The sequence below is a fragment of the Rhinolophus sinicus genome, chromosome 14, assembly GCF_057876585.1.
Source record: "Rhinolophus sinicus isolate RSI-liver-muscle chromosome 14, RSI-T2T, whole genome shotgun sequence".
NCBI lineage: Eukaryota > Metazoa > Chordata > Mammalia > Chiroptera > Rhinolophidae > Rhinolophus > Rhinolophus sinicus.
In genome coordinates, this window is record NC_142514.1 from 179,154,478 (window position 1) to 179,175,246 (window position 20,769).

General features: G+C 55.6%; 2 protein-coding genes across 3 annotated transcripts; one reads left to right on the forward strand and one right to left on the reverse strand.

The window, feature by feature from the left end:
* Nucleotides 1–4,532: 4,532 nt before the first annotated feature.
* CCDC86 (coiled-coil domain containing 86) lies at nucleotides 4,533–10,921 on the forward strand. The gene is made up of 4 exons (XM_019754095.3): nucleotides 4,533–5,424; nucleotides 7,997–8,126; nucleotides 9,840–9,914; nucleotides 10,052–10,921. Exons 1-4 carry the CDS (start codon nucleotides 4,664–4,666, stop codon nucleotides 10,169–10,171), a joined length of 1,086 nt encoding a protein of 361 aa, XP_019609654.3. The 5' UTR covers nucleotides 4,533–4,663; the 3' UTR covers nucleotides 10,172–10,921.
* An 833-nt stretch (nucleotides 10,922–11,754) lies between these two features.
* Nucleotides 11,755–19,820, reverse strand: PTGDR2 (prostaglandin D2 receptor 2). 2 transcript variants are annotated; one of them, XM_074336448.2, is made up of 2 exons: nucleotides 19,318–19,820; nucleotides 11,755–13,803 (listed from the first exon to the last, which is right to left on the reverse strand). In XM_074336448.2, exon 2 carries the CDS (start codon nucleotides 13,793–13,795, stop codon nucleotides 12,611–12,613), a length of 1,185 nt encoding a protein of 394 aa, XP_074192549.2. In that variant the 5' UTR covers nucleotides 13,796–13,803; nucleotides 19,318–19,820; the 3' UTR covers nucleotides 11,755–12,610. The 2 variants fall into 2 exon arrangements, with proteins under 2 accessions (XP_074192549.2, XP_019609546.3); XM_019753987.3 differs by lacking the exon at nucleotides 19,318–19,820 and adding an exon at nucleotides 15,971–16,081.
* Between the last annotated feature and the right edge of the window lie 949 nt (nucleotides 19,821–20,769).

A 20,769-nucleotide genomic window follows, 5' to 3' on the forward strand; every position in this document is an offset into this window, starting at 1 on the left:
CACCCAGACCTACTGAATCATTATTTCTGGGTTTGGGGCCCAGAAATCTGTTCTAATGGGCCCTCCGTCTGATTCTGATGCTCACCAAAGTTTGAGAAACATTGCTATCTGACACACTGGGATGAGGATGAGATGGGGTGTAAGCTGCCATGCCCCCCTTCTTGGGGTATCTACCTCCTACCTGGCCCAAGTGTTCATTCCCCAGCCCACCCTCACACCTTCCCTGGTCTGCCTGGGGCAGGGGAATGTGCTGTGGAGACTGGCAGGGCCTGCGGAGGGGGAGGTGGACTTGTCGTCCTGGGGATAGCAGGTCTGCCCTCTTCTTGTTTTAGCAAAACATGCAAATATTGTGAGCGGATCAGGAGATAAGCTCTGCAGGTATACGGTACACAAGAGCTGTGCAAAGAGGTCCCTTCCCAGCCCCCTGCTGATGCTCTCTGGGGACAGAGAGGAGGTCTCACAGCAGGGGCCCCAGGTTCCACTCCCATCCATCCCCCTCGCCCCTCTGCGGAGGTCTCTGCCCCTCCTCTTGAGAATCTGAGACTCATTGTGAGCTGCTGGGGAACACAAAGAAACGATGAACCTCTGAGATAAGTGCTCATGATAAGAACTGACATAATAATGTGGTCCTGTTGCAATTTCTCGGCAGGGCCTGATTCAAGGTTCACGCACGCAAAGGAGGAGGGGGAGCAAATACTGAGGGAGGAGAGCTGGGTCACCAGCGAGGTCAAAACAAAATGTAGCAAGGCCAAATGACAAAGCCGGCACTTGTCCAGAAAAATCAACAGCTCATCACTGGGGTGGGGGGCGGGGGGCGGGGGGGGGGGGGGGCGGGAAGAACAGCACCTGGTACCAGACTCAAGGTGTCAGTTGATGGCTCACTGTCGGGAAGAGGATGGGAATGGTGGAGTAGGAAAGTGACAAATGCCCTTGGCTCTCTGTGGGGCAGGCAAGCTGGGTGCCTGAGGGAGTTCTGCGCACCACGTTCTGGAAGGGTTGTAGAGAACTGGTGTCTTTTCCCAAGAGTGGGAGGGCCAGCTGGAGGGGCAGGAGATGTTGGGCCTAGAAAAAAAAGACAATTCTGGGGAAGCTACAGGAAAGCTGACTTCACATACTTAAGAGACCTCTGAGTGGAGGACAGGGCAGCCTGGACCTGTGTGCCCAGGCTCAGCCCCAGCCCAGTGACATCTTTGCCTCATCAGGTCCTGCCCTCACTCCAGCCACACTCAGCGACATCCCAGTTGCCAAGTCCTTACACATACTCGGCCCCCAGGCTTGGCGGATGTGAGAGTAGGGGCTTGGATGTGGAGTCAGGAAGCCCTGAGCTCCAGTGCTGTCCTAGCACCAGGTACCTTCTCCTTAAGTCGCCAGGCACCAAATCACAACCTCTCCCAGCCTCGGATTTCCTCGTTGGTAAACCAGGGCTGTTCATCCAGCCCTGGGGGGTCATAATGAACATCCATTCCCATGTTCAGCAAATGCTTATCAAGCACCCTCCTGGTGCAGGCATCACCCTCCTGCATCCACACTCCAGGGGATCAAACGAGCACCCAGGAGAGGCCCAGCACTTAGGAAGTGCTCAGTTAGTGCTCGGGTGACTGCCACAACCCTTTCTCTGCTTCTCTCGGCTCGTGGTCCTGAGCAGAGGGCTGCGGGGATGCGTGCCCCTGACATCTAGGGACTGTCACACCCTCTCAACGGCAGCACCCTTGACTGGGTGGAGTATCAATGGCTCAGAGAAGAACACCTGATCTGTATCTTTGGTCATCTCTCAGCAGATCTCAGTTTACATAAATAATCCTTCAGCACTCTGCCCAGTGTGTATGCACAGAGAGCCATGGCCAGCCCATGGGGCGACATGGCACCCAGCAGCTCCCAGTATACAGATCAGGGTCAGTGTGAGGAAGGGTGAGCGAGGCCCATGTGAGGGGCAGATGCAAGGCAGCTAAGTATGCCGGCTCTGGAACCATACTCCTGACTCCTTGATATAGAGCTGTGTGACTTTGGGCAAGCACCTTCGCCTTTCTGTGCCTCAGTTTCCTTACTTGGGTAACAGAAGATTTACTCTTAAGGGTTGTGGCTCTGAAGTCAGACAGCCTAGGTGAGGATCCCACACACTGATTTGCTGTGTGACCTTTACAAGTGTCCCAACCTCTCTGTGCCTCCGTTTCTTTATCTGTGAAATGGGAGTAGTAACAGCACCTGCCTCACAGGGTTGTCATGAGGATTACATGGCTCTGTACATATAGAGTGCTTGGAAGAATACCTGGCCCGATCATTGCTTGCCCCAGTGTTTTAGGCTGGGTTCCTCCAGAGCTGACTGAGACAAGGATTTAAGTGCAGATAGTCTGTTCAGCAAATGACCTCAGTGAGCACCTACCAGTGAGAAAGTGAGGCAGGGACAGAGAAGATGCCAAAAGAGGATGCATGAATGACCAGGTTACCTTCGTAGGCAACTGGGGCTCAATCCTGCTGGGTCCTCTGGGGGACTGCGAGAACCCCCTCAGCATCCTCCCACCCAAGAGTAAGGAGGCTGGGATGTTTGCGGGAGAAAGCAAAGGAGTGTGAGGGAACAGAGTCCCAACTGCCACACCAGACTTTTCTGAAAAATTCAGGGGTCTCCTCTGGGGCCCTGCACACTTATTGATAATGACAATGACAAACAGGTCAGGTGGGAGTGGAGGGTTCTGGGCCACAGTTCCCCTGATGCCTAGCTTGATAAAGGGTCTCCACACATGATTCCAGAGGTACCCACAGAGCCCATGTCTGTCAAACATCTTTCTCTCACACTACCCGGGCGGGGACCTGAGATCACCCTCTGCAGTACTTTAAGCCTGGCCGGGATATGATCCATTCAGCATTTGAGAGCCATCCCTCCCGCTGAGGACAGGAGCTCAGGAAGCAGGAAGCTGAGGGGACCTGACACAGGACAGTGGCAGTGGGGTGGCATACGGTCTCCTCCAATAGCCCTGGTAACGCACACTGGACCTGGTGCTGAGCAGGCCACTCAGGTCTCCAGGCAGGTGCAGGAATTGAAGGAACCAAGAGCTGGGGGCTGGAAGAGCTGGGCAAGGACAGGTCCGAGCTGCTTCTGCAGTGGAGCGCCGTACTGCTGGGCAGGGGACTGAGGTACGCCTCCCTGCAGGGAGTTCCTTGGCCCAGGATTATGAGGGCGCTGAGCCTGCAGAAGGAGCCTCTGAGAGGGGCCAGGAAGGCAGGGACTAACACATGACAACAGTCCAAGGGTGCAGCTATTTCTGATGACATGGAGGGACATTGGAGAACCCATGCCGTCGTCTTACCTTTGGGGAGGTGATTTCAACAGGCTGAATTCATCAGGATGCATTGTGGATGCTACATGGCACCAGCCAAGGAGTGAGATGTGTTAAGGGCTTCTCAGTCCACTTTTCCATCCTCCAGGAACCTTTGTCTGGAACCTCCTTACCTCCTCCTTGATCCACAGTCAAGACAGGCTGAGCTCTACCTGACACTGCAGAGTGACTGAGCAGGTGGGGGCTATGCTCAGTGCTGAGGCCTCACATGTCTGCCCTGACCTTTCTCCTCTGACTCCTGAGCATCCTTGGACAGTTTCCCAGGCCCTCTCACAACCTCTCTGCTGGAGAAACAATGTTTTCTAAAAGAAGCCACTGGGACAGCAGGACAGGAGCCCTGGGATCCCAGAGGATCATCCCCAGGCAGTTCTAAGAATAACACTGGAGCTGGGATACAGTTGGGCAACTTCCAAGATGTTCTTCCTAAGAAAGACTCATGCTGGGAATGACTCGAAGTCCTACCTGGGTCTCACGCAAAGGAGGGGAGAAGACAGGTTCACACACTGGGGCAAAGACCACAGTCTCAGCTGACAGGAAGCTCAGAGACCATCCAATTTGTCTCTAGAACTGGGGCAAAGGGGCACCGGAGAGGGTATGCAGTGTGGCTGAGGGCCCAGGTGTGCCAGGACAAAGGTGATACATCTTACTGGTACCTCAACTTCATGCGTCAATGTTGGAAATATTGATTGAAAAGGGCGAATCATAGATTTGATACTTAAGCACAGGGTGGGAGAAAAGAAGGCAAAGGTATGAACATTTAACCGGTAACTCTGCTGGTAACTCCGGACTTCCCCACCTCCAGGATCCTCCAGGTAATACTTTGGCAGTTAGGAGTACTCAGACAGGGTCATTTTAGATACATTAAACTAGTGCAAAATCACCCATATTACACGTGAAAAAACTGAGGCCCAAAGAGGGTGGGACCCCTGCCCTACTACACAGGAGTGGCCAAGTTTTCATCCAGCCTTGCTTGCCTACGGGCTCCATGGATCTTTTCTCAATCCTCTTTTCTCCAGGAAATGGGTCCCCTTTCCCTTCCCTGCACGATCTTTTCCCCAGGAAACTGCAGGAAAGGTAAACCGGGATCTCAAGCTAGGCTTCGTTCGCTCATCAATCCCAAGCAAATGCACCACAGCGCTTTGCGCACGCGCATATGAAGCCCAGCCCCTCGGGCCACCAACCCCGCCTCTCTGCCCATCACCAACATGGCTGCCCTGGCAATAGCCGCTCCTGCCCGGCACCAACGTGGCGGACGCTGACGTCATAGCACAGCGCCAGTTGCCCCGGACGCCGCACGTGGTCTCGGGTTCGGGAAAGTTTCAGGTTGGGCCATGGATACACCGCGGAGGCGCAGCCGGCGGCTGGAAGGCCTAAAACCTGAATCCACCGATCCTCCCACCTCAGTTTTGCGGGCGAGACGGGTCCTTGTGGAGTTTGAGTTGAACCCAGAAGAAACGAGGGAGCCCGAGTCTCCTCGGAGTGCGCGGCAACCCGGCCCGGGATCCCCCAGACGTCAGCCGGGGACATTCCCGGGATCACCCAGCCTACAGCAGGGGGCAGGCCTGGGGTCCCCCCGCAGGGACCCAGATCCGGGCTCAGGGCCCCCCCAGAGTCAGCAACATCCAGGCCCGGAGGCGCCCCGAAGACAGGAGGCGTTGAGTCCTGAATCCCTCCGACGTCAGCTAAAGCCAAGTGGGGAGTCACCACAGTTCTTCCAGAGGCGTGAAGAACCGGACGCGGAGTTGGCCCACAGTAAGGAGGCGCGAGCGCCGGAGTCTCCCGGACACCAGTTGCAGCCGGGCCCGGGAGCACCAGAGCCTTACCCGGGTCAGCGAGCCCCAGGTCCGGAGCCCTCGCCGCCACTACAGGAGCTGACACCCCAGTCATCCGGCTCCCCTCGGGGTCAGCGCGAGCCGAGCAAGCCACCTCCCGCCGGGGAGCCGGGGAGAGACGGCCTAGGGCCAAAGAAGCGCAAAGGATCTTCAGACCAGGCCCCAGCGCCCAAGAAATTGAAGGAGGAGATGGAGGTTCTTATAATCCCGAAGGGAAAGCCCAAATCGGGGCGGGTGTGGAAGGACCGCTCCAAGAAGAGGTGAAATGGGGGGGCAGCTGGGCACGGGGGGGGGGGGCTCTCTGTGGTATTGGGGCACCGGTGCAGCCTGGAGACGCCCCTAGGTTGGAGAGAGCTCACACAAACTGGTAATTATAATCAGAGTGTGGTAAAATGCCCTGGGACCCGGGCTGGGAGAGCATGGTTATTTCTGTGCTGCTTTTCTCTTCAGGGTCTCTGCATCTCTCCAAAGAACCTCATTTGTGTATTCATTCAACAGCCATTTGCCTTTGTCTGCCTTCGCCAGTGAGGGAGGCAGAAGCAAGTAAACCAGCTGTGACTTGATAAAAGGCAATGAGGTCTTCACCCACTATTATCTGTTACAGTTATTTGCCTTCGTGATAAAAAGTATTCCCAGCACTGACTGAGTATACAGGACACTGCTAAGCACTTCAGTAGGCCTTGGCCAGGGGGTGGCCTTTCAGACAGAGGGACCAACATGCATCACGCGGTTTAATCTGCACATCAGCCCTATGAACCAGCAGGTTTATCCTCACTTTACATATGAGGAAGCCAAGGCTCTGCAGAGAAACGGGTGAACAGACCATAGGAGGTCCTGTGTGAAAGCAGAAGCTGTTGCAGTAGAATTAAAACACCTTCAGAAGCTTCAGGCAGGTCTTGTGGATAAGGGCCAAAGGGCCATCGAATTGATGTTTGTGATCTTTGGTGAATGAGCCCAGAGACAGTGGAGTTGTCCCAGCAAAGGGGGGCTATAGAGGTAGTCACAGCTGGAAAGGCCTGGCTGCAGCCCCACCTTCCATGCTCATGCCAAATGCCACCTTGGGTTTGCCCGCTCCCTTCTCTGAAGGGTGGTGTTTATTGAACACCTACTATGTGCAGTGCACTGTGCTAAGTGATTCTCATGCCAAGTCTCGATTAATCCTCCCACTGTCCTTTGGGATGAGAATGATTCTCATCTCCATGTGACATGGGAAGGTGCTGAGAGGCTGCCTTGCCCAAGGTCACACAGGTGGATTCGGGCCTTGGAACCCAGGCCTATATTCCTCCAATCTCCAAGTAAAATCGATGCTCTGGAACGGCACTGCCCAATACCTTCGCCACCAACACATGTGGCTATTTCCATTTAAGTTGATTAAAATTAAATGAAGTTAAAAGTTCAGTTCCTCAGTCACACCAACCACATTTCCAGTGCTCAGCAGCCATGTAACTAGTGGCTTCCTTATTGGGCAGCAACAATGTGAACAGTTCTACCATTACAGAAAGTTCTGCTTGGCAGTGCTGCTCCAGAAAGATGCAGCTTTGTGTCCTGTGGCTCTGTCCAGGTCGCCACTGCCTGGTCCATTTGGGTTTCTCGGACCCCAGTTGGGGCAGGGAGGAAGGTCATGCTGCAGCCTCATTCTTCTGTGCTTCAGAGGCCAGGTCTTGCGCAGCAGGCCCTTGGCGACAGGGAGAAGGAACAGTGCGGGGGTGTGCTGAGCTCAGGCAGGCAGAGTGGGGGGAGGGAGAGCAGAATCAGCCTGAAGACGGACAGGTGTAGGGTCAAATCCAGCTGTGTGTGCCAGACTCCTGTGAAGCAAGAAGGGGAGAAGACAGCCATATCGACCCTTCCCGGTGGATGGGAGTGGGCTCTGCCCTGGAGGCGTCACAGCCTTCAGAGGCTGGGGCAGGACCGCTGACCTGCTGTGACAGTTCAGGGCACCATGTAATGGACGTGGATGAACCGGAACTCTTTCGCAAGTTAAGATATTGGAGGAGGCAAAAGGCCACTATGAGAGGATCTGCTAAGGAGAAAAGGCCCACGGGACACCCAGACAGGCCTAGAGTTCAGGAGAAAGACGTACAGCTGAGGGGAGCGCAGTTTAATGAACCCCACGTTCTCATCACCAGCTTCCATAGTCCTCAACATTTTACTGGTCGAGCCTCAACTTGCTCCCTGACGTTTTTTTCTTTTCTGGAATATTTCACGGCACGTCCGAGGCGTGTCATTGCACCTGTTCTCCTTGCAGTGTGTGTTCTCACAGATCATCTTTCTCCCATGACTAAAATGTCACTACCACACTTACGGAAATCAAAACTTCCCCTGATAACCTCCAGTGCCCACTCCATTTTCACATTTCCCTACTGGGGAGAGACATGCTGAATCATTAAGAGACCTGTAGCCGTTCACAGCCCCCCAATCGGGAGTGAGCCCCGTCTCCAGAGGCACTCAGGCCCTGGCCGACTGCGCTTGGGGAAGAGCAGCTTTGTGGCAGAGGCTGTGTGGCCTGGACTCTGTGGTCACAAACAGGGACTTGGGAACAAGGTGACCTTGGGCAGTTATTTAACCTCTCAGAGCCTTGGTTTGCTCCTCTGTAAAATGGAGAGAGCAAGAGATCCCCACCTCAGAGGCACGTAAGAAATGGCAGCCAGCATGTTCAGGCCCCTTTCCTGCCCCGAGTCTCTGCAGACCTGGAGGGTCAACTGTCCAGCATGCCCGCAGGTGGGGAGGTGATTCTCACTGGGTTCAGGGAAGAAGGCTCAGAGCCTGGAGCTGAGAGGAGAGGGCACCGGTGCGTCCCACAGAATCCATGAGTATCCCCTCTCCCCCATCCAGGTTCTCCCAAATGGTTCAGGACAAGCCCCTGCGCACATCCTGGCAGCGGAAGATGAAGGAACGGCAGGAGAGGAAGCTGGCCAAGGCCTTTGCCCGGCACCTGGAGGAGGAGAAGGAGAGGCGGCGGCAGGTGAGGGGCTGGCCCGCCAGGCTGAGGCTGGAGTTCGGGCTGAGCCAGAGTCTACTGTCACAGGCCTGGCGGGAGGGGGACGCTCGCACAGGTGCCCAGGGGGAGGCTGACTTGGCGAAGAGTCTTTCTCACGCCTGAGGGTCCCAGGGAGGCAGGGAGCCTGGCCAGAAGCAGAAGTGCAACCTGGGACCACAGGGTAGGCAGTCAGTGGAACATGCAGTTTAGGCCAGGGCTCTGTAGGAGGCTCAAGGATGGGGAGGAGGCCCAGGGCGGAGCCCCCAGTGGCCCCCACTGGTGATAGGAGCATTCAGCAAAGTGGGCTCGGGGGTCCCTGCTCAGGGGGGAAAGGCTTAGATTGTTTCTGTCATTCTCCAAGAGGTGGTCCCACACATCAGCAAAGAGGATGCCCGCACTTTCCTCCAGTTTTCTCCCTGACGCTCATCCCAGGGCCAGAAATACCCCGTGAGAGGCTCATGCCCACCTCTTCAGTCTCTAGGAAGCCCCAGCAGGCCACACAGAGAAAGCAAGGTGTCGGCCAGTGATCGCCCACCAGCACCGGGTTGTCAGGGAGACGTCACCCGCCTAGCGATCCCGGGAGCACAGGAGTCAAACACCTCGCCCCAGCCTGTGGTCCCAGCCTGGCCACGGAGGGAAGGACTGGGCTAGTCACTCGGTCATCTCTTCCCTGCTTTGAGTCGCCCAGCTCAGCCTATGGTCGAGGTCCTAGAGAAGGTGTGGCTGCTGCCATGTGCTGAGACTATCTCACTTCCTATGTGGCCCCGACTCCGTCTTGAGCAAGACAGCCTTATCACGGCCCCCAACCCAGACCTTCCCCTGACTCCGGAGCCCAAGTCTCACTTCTCCTTTCTTCCCAGGGGCCCAGGCTACCCCTGCTCCCCTGAGTTACCAAAGCCAAGAAGGGCCCCTGCCCATGCAGCAACCTCAGCACCCACATCCCGCCCTGGCCCCACCAGGGACAGCAGTCGGCAAAGCCAGAGATCCCTGGGCTTCCCATTCCCAAGACAGATTCCATCTAGATTCATGTTCTAAGTGTTCCCATGGCCGGGTACGTCCAAGCACTGTACGTGCGTTCATTCATTTCTTCCTCAAAGCCAGCTGATGTCAGTGTCTTCACTTTAAACATGGAGCTGAGGCACACAGCGATTAAACAACTCAGCCAAGGTCACGCGTTTAAGAAGGAGCAGAGTCAGGATTTGAACCAGAGCCTCTTCTCTGCAGCCTCCACCCTGCCCAGTCCTCACCCCCAGCCTTGTGTTCTCAGGGCACATGGGCTTCAGGGGGAGAGAGGCAGACTGACAGGGTGGGAATGAGGGAACCCTGGCAGTTGAGGAGGGGCCCGTGCCAGGGCCCACTGTCTGCATGTGCCTGAGTGTCTAGGTGGGGAGCCACCTGTGTCTAAGCACCCCCTCCCCCAGTCCCGTCTAAGGCCCTGTCCTCAGCTGCCTGCCCAGGTGCCCACCTTCTCAGGTGGAGTCAGGGCCTTCCCACCATGGTGGGTTTCTGGTCCCATGGGCAAAGGGATTGTTCCTGCCTGGCCCTCTACCCACGTACCGCCAAGAACGACCTAGACCCAGGCTGAGAGGCGCTTCCCCTCCCCTCTGGGAATTCTGCCAGTTCTCACTCCTCTGGGGCCTGAGCGACCAGGGCTGCCTCGGCTCCCAGACCCACAGCCCCTTCCCCTGTGCGTTCCAGGAGAAGAAGCAGCGCCGAGCCGAGAACCTGAAACGCCGCCTGGAAAACGAACGCAAGGCAGAGATTGTCCAAGTGGTGAGTGTTGCCGTGCCTGGGGGGCTGGGTGTTGCGTTCGCGGTGCCTCAGCACCCACTCTCCTGCTGCGATTCCAGGCCTCCCTTTTCCTGACACTCCAGCCACACTAATGTCCTCCCCTCACCCCCGCCCCCCAGATCCGAAACCCCGCCAAGCTCAAGCGGGCGAAGAAGAAGCAGCTGCGCTCCATCGAGAAGCGGGACACCCTGGCACTGCTGCAGAAGCAGCCACCCCAGCGGCCGGCCGCCAAGGTCTGAGCTCAGGACAGCCCAGAGGCCTCCTGTAGCCAACCACCCTGTCGGACACGGCACCTCTCGGGCCACTGGTCACACACCTCTGGTGCGCCCGCCACTCCCAACTCTGACTCCAAAACAGGGACCCCACCTCTGATGGGGCTCTGAGCCTTTGAGGGGTCTGGGGCAGGTCTTTGTGGGACAGAAGCCCAGAGGGAGCCTGGGACCTGGCAAAGCCTGGGGGCTGGGAAGAGGTTCAGCTCCCTCCTGTCCCCTTCTCCTCCAAGTGCCTTCAAAGCAAGGAGAGTGAATTCTTCTGGTTCCTCAGGGAGCTGGTGACTCCCCAAAATGTGTATGTTCTCTCAAGGTCCTGCATCTAGCCCAGGCCAGGAGGCTGGCAGTCAGGAATCCAGCTACCCACACCTTCCCAGGGGCTGTTTTGGGTACCTCTGTACCCCACTGACCCCATCACCCAGCAAACTGAATCCAGCTCCACCCCACTTTTCAACATTGAAAGAGAAAAATGGGGAGGTTACAGGGAGCAGAGTTCCTCTCTAGCACCCTCCTTCCTGTACGAGACTCTGCAGAAGCCCCAAAGATCTGATTAACTCGTGCCCAGTTAGTCTTCAACAAAGTATTTATTAAATGCCTGCTGTGTACAGGCATAGTTCTAGGTACCAGGGAATATAGACAACAGACAAAAATTCCTGTCCTCAAGGAGCTTTCATTCTGATGGAGAAAACATAATAAGCGAGTAAAATATATTGTGTGTCAGATGGTGAAAGTGCTATGAGTAAAGCAGGGGAGGGTGGGAGGGAACCTGGAGGAGGTGTTACAATGGGACATCTGTTCCGTCAGCCATACATCTGCTGTTCAGTTTGCTGGGAACTTGCTGTGGGCCAGGCCACACTTGCCACTGGGAGTAAACAGTAAGGTCACCAGCCCAGCCTTCAGGGACCTCAGCCTGGGGCTGGCACAAGAACTGGACCAAGATCCCAAGATCCTGGCTCTTCCCCTCATTTTTCATCCACCAAACGTTTACTGGCACCAGCCCTGCCCCAGGCCCTGGGATGCAGAGCAAATACATCAGTCTGTCCTCAAGTCCATGGCGGGTAGAGGAAATAGACATGGTGCAGTGACAAATACAAGTTACCCTTCACGTCTACAAATGGGAGTGACAGCTGCCTAGCCTGTATGGTCAGGAGGTGGGTGCTCCAAAGATCTTGGGATGGACAGCCCACAGGGCACGCACAGGTGTCAGATTAGCTAGGCGATGTCATGTACTGTGATCTCGGCAGCTGCCATGCACATTCAAATACCCTGTTTCCCCGAAAACAAGACCTAGCTGGACAATCAGCTCTAATGCGTCTTTTGGAGCAGAAATTAACATAAGACCCGCTATTATATGAGACCTGGTCTTATTTTACTATAATTTACTTTATTATAGTAAAATAAGACCTGTCTTACATTAATTTTTGCTCCAAAAGACGCATTAGAGCTGATTGTCCGGCTAGGTCTTGTTTTCAGGGAAACGCGGTACTAAAGACTGAGGACCTTCAATAAAGATGCCCATTGCACTATGATTAGCCCAGGTTTCCCCAGCATTTGACCATGGCACCCCTTTGCTTTTTCCACCTCGTAGACACAGGGCAGTGCTGGGCCAGAAGGGTAGAGATCCCACACAGTTACTGTCTTAAGTACCTTGGGAATGTTAAAGTGTTCTTTCACTTACTAAATAGTAATTGAACAGGCATGCTTAATAGTTAGCATGCAGACCCTGTACTTTGGAAAAGATATTTTATCTCCCTGTGCCTCAGTTTGATAATGGGTAAAAATTGGGGCTAATAGAACCTGCCCTTCAAGAACGTGGGATAAAGCATCTAGCTCGATAAACCCTGGCAAAATGGCTAAAGTGAAGAGGTTAGACTGGAACAGTGTTCCCCAAACCTTTCACTTTTCTACCCCAAAAATACATCTGGTTTAATACCCCCCACACACACTCACACGCACCCTGCCATCTTCTGGTAATGGTGAGCTCCAGGGAGATGCATCCCGTGTGCCTGGGGGCCCACTACTCTAGTTTGAGAAGTCTTAGGGTCTTAACCCGGGTTGTTCAAGTGCGTCCGCGGGCGGGCAGCACTGACACCGCCGCCTGGGAGCAGATCTCCGCGCCCCTGCTCCGCCTGCTGGATCAGCTGCATTCCAGCTGGATCTCTAGATGACTCAAGCACAGTAAAATTTGCAAAGCTTTTGGAAACTGCTTTAAATTCGGTTTCTAACTTGGTTCATTGAGTCACGCAGAGCTCTTTAAAATGCAGATCCCCGGGTCCTGCCCTTCAACTAAGATCTCCGAGGCTGGAGCCGGGCATCTACATTTTAACGACGGTGCCTTCAGGATGCTTTTGCGCTTGATCTCTGCCCCGCCTCTACCTTCCGCGGAGAATGGCGATGCTGGCCGCGCCTCTAACCAGAGGTGGCGCTCAGCATCCGGTTCAGGGGCCCCCTCTCGTCCTGGGATCTCGCCTGGCCCATCGCTAGGGGAGCAGCGCGGCGGCCGGGCAGCCAGCCGAGCAGACCCGGCGGCCGCAGCGGGCGGGACGCGGCCGGGGCTGCAGTGGAGGAGCGGCGGCGGCGGCTGCTGCCGGTGCTCAGGTCGTTGTCGTCCACCAGCACGCTCTCCAGCACGCTGCGCAGGGAGTGCCGGAGCCTGCGCAGCACGTCGGGGCAGGTGAACACGTAGAGCAGCGGGTTGATCACGCTGTTGATGAAGGCTAGGCTGGTGACGAAGGGCAGCCCACGCCACACGAGCGGCCGCAGCGTCACGTCTCTGTGCGAGCGCGCCTCAAGCAGGCTGAAGACGTGGTAGGGCCCCCAGCAGAGCGCGAAGGCCGCCACCACGGCCGTCACCAGGCGCACGAAGCGGCCGGGCCGCGGGCGGCCGCGGTGGCGCAGCTGCGCGCTCACGGCTCCGTGGCTGGAGGCGATGATGGCCAGCGGCACCAGGAAGGCCAGCAGAAACTTGCTGACGGCCAGGGCCATCTGGCGCGAGTTGCACGTAGCGTCGAGGTCGGACCCAGGGTTGAGGAGCAGCACGTTGTAGTAGCACATGATACGCCCGTCCCGCCGCGGGATGGTGTCTCGGAACACGAAGTAGGGCACGGTGTTGAGCGTGGCCAGGGCCCAGAGAGCCAGGCAGACCTTGTGGGCCGCGGCCACCGTGCGATGGTTCTGCGCCCACACGGGCCGCACCACCTGCAGGCAGCGGTCCAGGCTGATGGCGCTGAGCAGGAAGCCACTGGCAAACATGTTGAGGAAGAAGATGGAGGAGTGCAGCTTGCAGAAGGTGGTGCCCAGCTCCCATGAGTGGCCCACGGCCAAGAAGTAGGTGAAGAATGGCAGGGAGGCGGTGGCCAGCAGGTCGGACAGCGCCAGGTGCAGCACCCACGTGGTGACCACAGTCTGGCGCATGCGGCAGCCCACCACGAAGAGGATGAGTCCGTTCTCCACCAGGCCCAGCAGTGAGGCCAGCCCGTGCAGCACCACCGACGCATGGTCGATGTAGCGGATGCTGGAGTTGCGGTGGCTTTGGAGGTGGCTCATCTGCTCCAGGAGGGGGCAGAGCGGCTTCATGGTGACGTTGGCCAACATGGCAGGCGCTGCGATGGAGAGAAGGAGGCACCGAGGTGAGCCGTGCAGGGGCAAGAGGGAACCCTAGCCAGCAGAGGGGAGTCTGTCCCCTCTCCTGTTAGGGATGAAGCCCCTGGGGATCAGTAAAGTTGAGTGAAGGGGAATAACATCCCAGCTCCCCAGCCTCCTCACTGTGCAGCACTGGACAAGCCATTGAACCATCCTGAGCCTGTTTCCTCCTCTGCAACATGGACCTAGCCTCAGAGGGTTGTTGAGAGAATTAAAAGACATACATATAAGCATTTAGAAAAAAGTCTGGCACACAGTAAGCTACGTCTTGTCAGTGCGATTGTTAAGCAGATAGCCTAAGGTCACATGGAGAAAGAGGAACAAAGTCACGCCGTGCAGGACTCCTTTTCCCAGTTCCCAGTGAGCTGAAGCACAATGGAGGCCCCACCCAAAGGGCAGGAGGGTTCAGCTGGCCTGGGGGATGAAAGTCTGTGCCTTTCAGGGACACCTCCTCCCCCACCCACAGCAACCCCAGACCTTGCCTCTCCGCAGATACTCTTTGGGGCCCTTTGTTGCCACTGTGGTAGCTGGTTGGGTGTGTTAACTGCAAACAATGGAACCAGCCCCTCCTCTGATAATTGGAGAGGAAATAAGATAAGAGTGGGGAGAGAACTGGGCAGAAGGAACTACCAGATTGGGACTCTGGCGGTCTAGTGGGGCCAAAAGACCTCTCCCCTGCCAGGTAGAAGCCACAGCTGCTCTGCCTGCCCCAGGAAACCCAGCCCGTTCATTCATTCATTCATTCACTCACTCAGGCACTCATTCAACAGATATTACTGGAGCAACTACTCAGATAAGCACTAGAGAAACCAGCCTCTGGCAGATGTGCAGATGCCCCAGATGTGCACACCCACAGCCTCATCAAGAACCCGAGACCATCGGATGTGAAGCTGATTGACATTGGAGAGGGCTGAGGAGCTAGGGGATGGGTAGCAGGTGTGGGGAACGCAGGTTGTCCTGGGCCCCCATGGCACGCCAGTGCTGTGCTAGGTCCCTGACACAGGTGCTCTCGCTCACAGCTCTACACAAAAGGTTGCCAGTACTTCTCTCCATCCCCTTTTGCAGATGAGAAAACTGAGACTCAAGCATTTAAATAACTTGCCCAAAGCCACCCAAACAACACAGACATGTAGAGGAGCAACAATTTAGCACTCAGCCTGTTCTTTTTTCTCTCCCTCTGCTCCAAGGAAGAGATGCTGGAGGAAGAAGAGAAGGAAAGGTGTGTGTGGAGGATGTCCTCAGTATTTGTCTTTCCAAGGGAAGCACTTCTCCAGAAACCAGGTTCCTTTGTAGGGTGAGGTTCCAGAATATCAAACTAGAATTTTCCTGGCAGATAAGCCCTTTGGAGCTGGGGCTCTCCAGGTGGGTGGGGAGCAATTGGGCCCATGCTTCCTGAGAATGCGTTAGAGTTTGCCGGGCAATCATACTCGCAATGACCTATGACACCCCACTTTTCAGAAGAGGAAACTGAGACTTGGAGAAGCACAGCAACTTGCCCAACATCCTTCAGTAGCAGTGATGGAGCTGGTATGGAGCTGGTACTCCAGTCCCAGCAGATAGACGCGTGCCATCCCCTCTCTGCACTGAAACGTCCCCTGCAGATCAGCAGCTGCTTGTCCAAGTCCAGTGGGGATGCTCAGTGAGCACAGCCTTGCTGCACCCTGGAGGCCCATCCAGCTTGGTCCTCTGGCTGCAGGGAGTCAGCCCCCAGCCTCCCAGGGTTCTGAGGGAGCCCAGCAGCTAGGGCCCTGTATTCGCAGGGGGCTGGGGGCAGAGAACGCAAGCTTTTGGAATCAGAGACCTGGGTTTGAATCCCAGATCGTCGACTTCCTGGCTGGGTGATCTAGGTCAGTTACCCTAAGACTGCCGTGTAATCATCCTGCCCAGATTGCTTGCGAGTGTGGAATGAGAGGCTGAAATGGTTTGCCATTGTACCTGGCACCTAGTGATGCCTCAGAAAATGTAATCCTTCCCAACTCTGAGCAGCAGGTCCCCTCCAGTCTTTGGTAAACCCAACCCTCTGCCATCTGCTGTAATCAGTCCTCTCCCCTGGTGAAATTGTGCCTTCTCTCGTGGGTCAAGAGAGGGCACTAAGGCTGCCCAGCCCCTGGGCCACCACATCCTTACCTGGGCACAGAGGGAGCACAGGATTCAAGCCCTGGAGGCAGCAGCTCTTGGCAGTGGCTAAACAAGAGGCACCGAGGACAAGGCAGAGGAGTGAGGCTGAGGGAGGAAATAGCTGTCAGCCCCAGAGTGTGTGTATGTATGTGTTGGGGGGGGGGCGGGGGGGAGGCGGGGACAGCCGACAGTGAGTTGTCCCACTGGTGTTCAAGTAACATTAATCTCCATCAATGGGGAAGGGACATAACTGCCGCCAGCCCCTGCTCACCCTCTCCCTTTACAAAGAAGACTTTGCAGAAGCCAGCGCTACTGCATGTGGGGAGATAGGCATGTGCCCGAAAGTGTGAGTGCGAGTGTGCAGAGGGCGCTGCTCCTGAGAGTTACCGGTGTGCAGAAGTGCGTCTTGTCCATCTGTCTACCACCCTGGGCTGCCCTCTCCGGACCCTGTAATCGTCAGAGAAGAAACCTCTCCGCTCCTCTGAGGTAGCCGGGCAGCGTGACTGCCTGTCCATGAAGGGCCATGAGGGCTCCTGCCAGGAAGGCAGGGCAAAGAGCATGGGAACCTGGCTGCCCATCCTGTCCCTGGCCAGGAGATAAGCCACTTCCCTTTGCTGGGCTGGGAACAGAGCAACAGTGTCTGCCTCACAGGCTGTGCCGACGAGATGCCCTCATTCACAAAGCACCCAGCACATAGTAGGTGCTTCCCCTCTGGAGAAAAAGTGGGTATAGGCATAGGACAAGGGCAACACAGGTTTTATTTAAAATGCACTCAAAGCCCTAGGATAAGATGACTGAACTATATACATTTGTGTTTAATTGTTCCCTAAATCTTTACTCCACTTTGCTGACAAAGCTTCCGGGAGTCAGGGACCATTCCTTCAATGTCCCAGCACCTAGGAAGTACTCATAAAACATGTTAAGAACTCAGCACCCCCATCAGGTCTAAGGGCACCCCCTCCATAGGACTGAGTCTACAAGAATCTTCCGTTTAAGCACAAGCTTAATACAGAACCTGGTGCTTGATAAACTGGCTGAGAGACTGCACTTCTGAGTAAAAAATGAATCAAACGTTGTGACTGTGTGATGGGTAATATTTTTCACTGTGTCCCAAGAGAGCAGATCAGTAAGAGCCTTGATTATCCAAATCATCAGCACTAAGAAAAGGTTTCCTTTCCTCTATGTCAGGCCGGGGGTTTCATCTCCCCCAAAGCCGAGTGCCTGCAGCCCACCCTAGAAAATAGGGGGATGTTTCCATTCTACTTTGGGAAGTACCTTCATCCCCACCACCCCACCCAGACATGCTGACCCATGGACATCCTTTAAGGACACACAGGTAAGCCGAGGGACTCTGGGGCCAGACTGCCAGCGTTTGGATTCCACACTGCCACTCCCTAGCTGTGTGGCCCTCGGGCAAGTCCCTTCACAGCAGTAAAACATGAATTGTTAAAAAGTACTCCTTCTGCACGGCCCCTCCCCCCAAGTGCAGAAGTTGCTGCACAGACTGCTCTTTGGGCTGAGAAAGATCTCCCCTTCCCTCCTACAGACATATCTTAGCCCCAGGGCGTCAGGCTTGGGGATCTCAGCCCTCCCTCCACCCAGCTCCCTCGGGCAGTGAATATCCCCCACAGCCAGCCTCTCACTGGGGCTCTGCCAAGGTGCTCTTACCTGAAAGCCTCACTCCTCTGCTTCCCTCACCTCTTCCCACTGAACCCTTTTCAGAGCTGAAACCCCACTCATCTGACCATTCCTTCAATCCTGGTTTCCTATCCCATCTCCCAACCCTCCCCAAGGACAACTTATGAAAAGTTACTAAAAATAAACTAAAAAAGTACTTGCAATGAGCAGGGCCCTAAGGCATTTTCTAAGGAAGGCGGTGGTGATGTTTGGTCTTGTGGGGCCCCTCAGCTGCATTCCCACCGTGGGAATGGGCTTCCAAGCACGTATTCCCACAGCCAGATCCCACCATCTCCACCTCCACGTGAAGGATGGATGCCAGGGGTGGGCAGGATGTGTTCCCCCCCCCACCCCCCGCCGGGTTCAGCCCCAGGGACTTCAATAGGAAATCTCCAGAGGAATAGTCTGGTGACTAGACAGGAGCAATGGGGGCCGTGGGCAGGGCTTGCTGGCTGGAAGCAGGGGACCTGAGCCTGTTGCCACCAGAAGACTCAGGCTCAGGCTGAGTGTCAGAAGGAGAAAATCCAGTCAGAGAACCTCTGCAGGGCCAGCCTGGTGCTATGGGCAGGACACCAAGACAGTCAGATGGACCCCTGAGGAGCTCAGAGTCCTGAGCAAGACGGTCGGGGCCTTTAGCAAAGGCCCAAAATGATATAGACCAGCCATTCTCAGCTTGCGTGTTAGAACCTCAAGTTGAGAGCATTAGAAGAACCTCCTGGAGGGCTGTGACACCCAGATTGCTGGGCCCCACCCAGAGTGTCTGATGATCCAGCAGGTGTGGGGTGCAGCCTGGGCATTTGCATGTCTATCAGGTTCGGGGTGGGGGGTGCGGGATGCTGAGGCTGCTGGGCCCACTGGGACGGAACGCTGGAGTCTGTGGGTCTGGGGTCCTTGGAGCAGAAGCAGCAGCAAGGTCCTGCCAGAGGGCAGCAGCTTCTAGGCAAGAGCCTCCAGGAGAGCCTCCCCTCCCCGCTGCGAGGATCAGAGGGGATAATAAGCAAAGGGCTCCTCCGCTCAGAGGCTGGCGCGGTGTCCACAAGAGCCAGCTGCCATTATTCTTATTTCTTGTTGTCTGCCATGATGCTGATGTGAGGACCTCTGGGAGGCTGGGCCTTGCCAAACTGAATTTGGGGGAGCAGTGGGGAGGGAGATGTGCTTTGTCACAGCTGCCAGTGCAGCCAGGGCCTACCTGGAGGGGTTATAGATTAAGGGAAGGGAGAAGGGCCCAGGGAAGCTAGTGTCCCAACCTGAAGGGGGGGTGGGGAAGAGTGACCACAGAGCCACTTCAGCCTCAGCGCTGCCCAGCCCTCTCCAGTGACCCCCAGGATCTAGAAACAGACACAGCTGCCCCCAGGGCACAGGCCCTAGTTTCTGAACTACAACCTTCTCCATAGCTTGGAACTTGATGGCACAGCCAGAAAGAGTGGCAGTCGGGTCCATCTTTGTATCAACCTCACCCACAGCAGCGGGAAGAGACAAATTCGAGCCTAACAGACTTCTGTGGGGTCTCTGCTGCCTGTGGGAGCTGTTCAGACTCCCAAAGCCTCTGAGATCCCGCACACCAACCACCAGTCCCTGTCCCCTTCCTCTTGTCCCCAGTGCCCCCATCCACTTACCTCTGTGCCTCTGCACAGGTCATTGCTGCTACCTAGAAAGCACTTTTCTCCTTCCCTACTTACCCTGTAGGAACCCTTTCTGAGATCTTCTGTGTCTCTGGGCTCCAGAGTGGATGCTCCTGGCATCGAGGGTGGGATGCCATGAGTGGTCAAGGGAATGGGCCCGTGTATCCCCCAGCACTGGGTTTCTCTCCAGCTGTTTCCCTCTGCCCCTGCCTTAGGAAGTGGGTTTTCATGTTCCTTTCTGGCCTCTACAGAGGTCCGTCAAACAGGAAGTGAGATGCACAACAGGAAGCAGGTGAGGCCTGCCCGGGATTCCTGGGGCCCCCTTACTCAGGAGGCCCTAGAGTTGCCGACATGCAGCAGAGCATGACAGGACGTTGTGGAGGCCCAGGCTGAGCTCCCTAGTGCCACCATCACCCACAGGAGGAGGCCTAACTCCTCACATGGCCAATAAGCCTCAGTGATCTGGCTCTGCCCATGCCTCCACCTTCATTTCTGCTGTTCCCTAATCAAATCCTATCATCAGTCAGTATTCATCACCACCTCCTCACATCCTATACCTACCAGGCTGTTTCTGTGCCCTTGCTTATGCTGTTTGCTCCCTGCTCTAGAATACCATTTCTTCCCTTGGCTTCTTGGCGGACTCCTACTCATCCTTCAAAACCCTGGCCAGAGGTTGCCTCCTCCAGGAAGCCTTTGCTAATCCTCTTAGACAGACCCTACCTCCTCCCACATCTCTGCCTCACTTGATGTCATGCCACCTCTGTCCTCCATGGTAACTTTCTCACACAACTGCTCCCCACCTTCATGACCAGCAACTTGGGGACAGAGACTGTTCCTATTTTATCTCATTACCAAAGCCAAGCAGAGGACCTGACATGTGAGAGGGGACCCAATGAATGTTTGCTGAACAAACTGAATCTCCAGTATTGGCGATTGGACCCACAAAGGCCCCCCACTTCCTTTGGGGTGACCCTTTCTGGATTCATTGTTTCCATGGCCTGGTGCCATTCCCTCTGCCTCCGTGTCACCTGCAGTGGGTACAACCTTGGGGACTAATAACTTTCTGTTTTTATTAACTAATATGCCAGTTAATCCTCACAAAAATAATAGCACATGAGCATCCTAGGGCTGCCATAACAAAGTACCACAAACTTGTTGGCTTAAAACAACAGAAATCTATTCTCTCGTAGTTCTAGAAGCCAGACGTCTGACATCTCGGTCTCAGCAGGGCCGCTACGCCTCTGAGGTCTCTAGGGGGGATACTCCCTTGCTTCTTCCAGCTCTGGTGGCTCCATCACTCCAGCTTCGGCCTCCCCTTCACATGGCCACTTCCTTCTCCAGCCTGTCTGTCCAAAGGACATTTGTCATTAGATTTAGGGACTACCAGCATGCTCTCATTTTGAGATCCTTAACTCAATTATATCTGCAAAGCCCTTTTTTCCAAATAAGGTCACATTCACAGGTTCCAGGGGTTAGAATGTGGACCTATCTTCTGGGGGAGCCACCACG